The 2238-nt window shown below is 32.6% G+C and overlaps 1 protein-coding gene across 4 annotated transcripts; it reads left to right on the forward strand.

The window, feature by feature from the left end:
* On the forward strand, positions 1-1812 carry LOC131169022 (serine/threonine-protein kinase ZRK1-like). Of its 4 annotated transcripts, none has more exons than XM_058142753.1 (2): positions 1-235; positions 591-1812. In XM_058142753.1, the coding sequence occupies exons 1-2, from the start codon at positions 56-58 to the stop codon at positions 1662-1664; spliced, it is 1254 nt and encodes a 417-aa protein (XP_057998736.1). In that variant the 5' UTR covers positions 1-55; the 3' UTR covers positions 1665-1812. The 4 variants fall into 4 exon arrangements, with proteins under 4 accessions (XP_057998736.1, XP_021673639.2, XP_021673648.2 ...); XM_021817947.2 differs by having other exon boundaries at positions 7-235; positions 588-1812; XM_021817956.2 differs by having other exon boundaries at positions 96-235; positions 604-1812.
* Positions 1813-2238: the final 426 nt, after the last annotated feature.

Genomic DNA, 2238 nt, shown 5'->3' on the forward strand with positions numbered 1-2238 from the left:
TTCATGACTACTTGGAGGATAAGGCATTGACGATCATCATTGACTTGTTAAGTATATGAATAAGCAATCAAAATTATTATTTCATCTTCACACAGACAAGAGAGAGGAAGGGGAAAAAATAATCTTGTTAATTCTCCATTTGAATCTCTTAGCTGGGCAACAACATTCTGCTGCTCTCTGTCTCTCTCAAGGATTAGAAAAGATTTGGGAGAAATTAATTAGGTGCAAGCTGCAGGTATTTCTTCCTTGTCACCCTCAACTGATTCTGGTTTTTGCATTCTTTAATTTGTTCAATTGAATTTTTTTATTCATGGACATCAGCTTTCTGTTTAATTTTATCAAATCAACTTATCGACTTTAATTAGTGTTACAATCACAATTTTCCATTTTGATCTGGGGTCAAAATATATAGTTCATTTGTTGATGTTTATGCTCTCAAATCCCAAATTTTAAATTTTAAATATAGTTTCTTGATAATGAGGACCAAATTAAAAGCAGTTACAGACTTAAATCTTTAACTGATGATTTGATTGAAAAAGGAAATGTTATATATAGCTGATGTATGATCCCACTTTAATACATGTTAGAAGTCAGCATGTTTAGTTTATATGGACAGGCAAGGCAAGATGATGAGATGCTTTAGAGGCAACAAGGATGAGATTGAGAGAGAGAGAGCATTAATGAGAAATGGAGGAATGTTGTTAGAAAAGTCGATAGCCATTAATAATGGCAGAGGTAATCCTATCCGTTCATTTTCTATCCAAGAGATTAACAATGCAATAAATAACTATGATCCAAATCAAAGGTTTGTAATTGTAAGGGACGGAATATACGAAATGTATAAGCGTTTTCTGCAAGACCGCCCGGTAATCGTGAAAAAGTATGACAATAATGAAATTTTATTGGAGGGATCTATCAATGAGATAGTGTTTGCATCACAAATGAGTGCGCATAAAAATGTTCTCAAACTCTTAGGTTGCTGCTTGGAGTCCCCAATTCCTATTCTAGTTTTTGAACATGCGGAGATGGGAATTCTTGATCATTACATTTTTAAATATGTTGAAGATTTGCGACCTTTATCATGGAAGAATAGGTTGAAGATTGCAGTTGATGTGGCTAATGTGATTGCTTATCTTCACACTGCATTCCCAAGGCCTATTGTTCATAGAGGTATCAACCCCAGAAATATCCTGCTGGATGAAGACTACAGGGCCAAATTGAGTGATTTTTCATCATCCATATCAATTCCGGAAGGTAAAACCCACATAGTGACGGAACCTTTGATAGGGACACGTGGATATGTAGCTCCTGAATATTTTTTTGAAGGCAAGTTTAGTGAGCAGCTTGATGTTTTTAGTTTTGGTGTACTAATGTTAGAGCTTTTGACTGGAAAAAGAACGTTCGAGCCATTGGATTATGGCCACCTAGATTTGCCTTTTGTGGAGATTTTCGAAAAATGTATGGAAGAAAATGAAAAGTTAGACAAGCTTATGGACCCTATAATTATTGAAGAGGGGACATGGTCTGGGAAAGAGCAGCAACTCAAAGCTTATGCAAGGCTTGCCCTTCAGTGCATGTGCGAAAGAAGTGAAAATAGGCCAGAAATCACTGAAGTTGGCAAACAACTTAGACAGATTTATCAATCCCTAATTTCTTCTTGTTGATCATCAAGATTAGCTTTTTATTTTTTTTTATGCAATTATATCAGTAGCAGTCAAATGAGATGTTGTTTCTAATTTTCTATTATTTATTATTAATGTAAAATAACTTTTTAAAGTGTATGCTTTTAATTCGATTCTCTCCATTTAATCATTTTAAGATTTATTAATTATATAATAAAAAAAATCAACTTCGATTATGCAATTCACCATTATTATTCAACTCTTTAGACATCTATGGAATAAATAAAAATAAACAACAATAAAAGTAATATTTTTTTTAGATTTTATATGGATAAAATGTCAATTTATTCCTCGTTTTGACAGTAAGATTTAATTAAATAAAACATAAAGGTTGGATAAATTAAAAGGTTTAATTAATTACAAAACATAAAAGTTGAGTAAATTAAATCCTGAAATTAGCCTATTTTCTCTAACTTCTGGCATATGCGCACTGGGAAAGGACTAAAACGATATTTTTGACACTTTACAATTTGCTTCTCAAAGTTTATAAAAAGATACAAATTGCTACTTCTCTCTCTATGCTTTCTAATCTTTCTTCCTTACCCCTTCATCTATC

The sequence above is a fragment of the Hevea brasiliensis genome, unplaced genomic scaffold (genome assembly GCF_030052815.1).
Source record: "Hevea brasiliensis isolate MT/VB/25A 57/8 unplaced genomic scaffold, ASM3005281v1 Scaf7, whole genome shotgun sequence".
Classification (NCBI taxonomy): Eukaryota; Viridiplantae; Streptophyta; class Magnoliopsida; order Malpighiales; family Euphorbiaceae; genus Hevea; species Hevea brasiliensis.

What these genes read in the sequence shown, in the direction of transcription:
- LOC131169022 (XM_021817947.2), top strand. Translation starts at nt 56, where the DNA reads ATGAATAAGCAATCAAAATTATTATTTCATCTTCACACAGACAAGAGA. An exon ending in TAATTAGGTGCAAGCTGCAG is followed by an intron (nt 236 to 587) that starts GTATTTCTTCCT and finishes AATACATGTTAG; the next exon opens with AAGTCAGCATGTTTAGTTTA.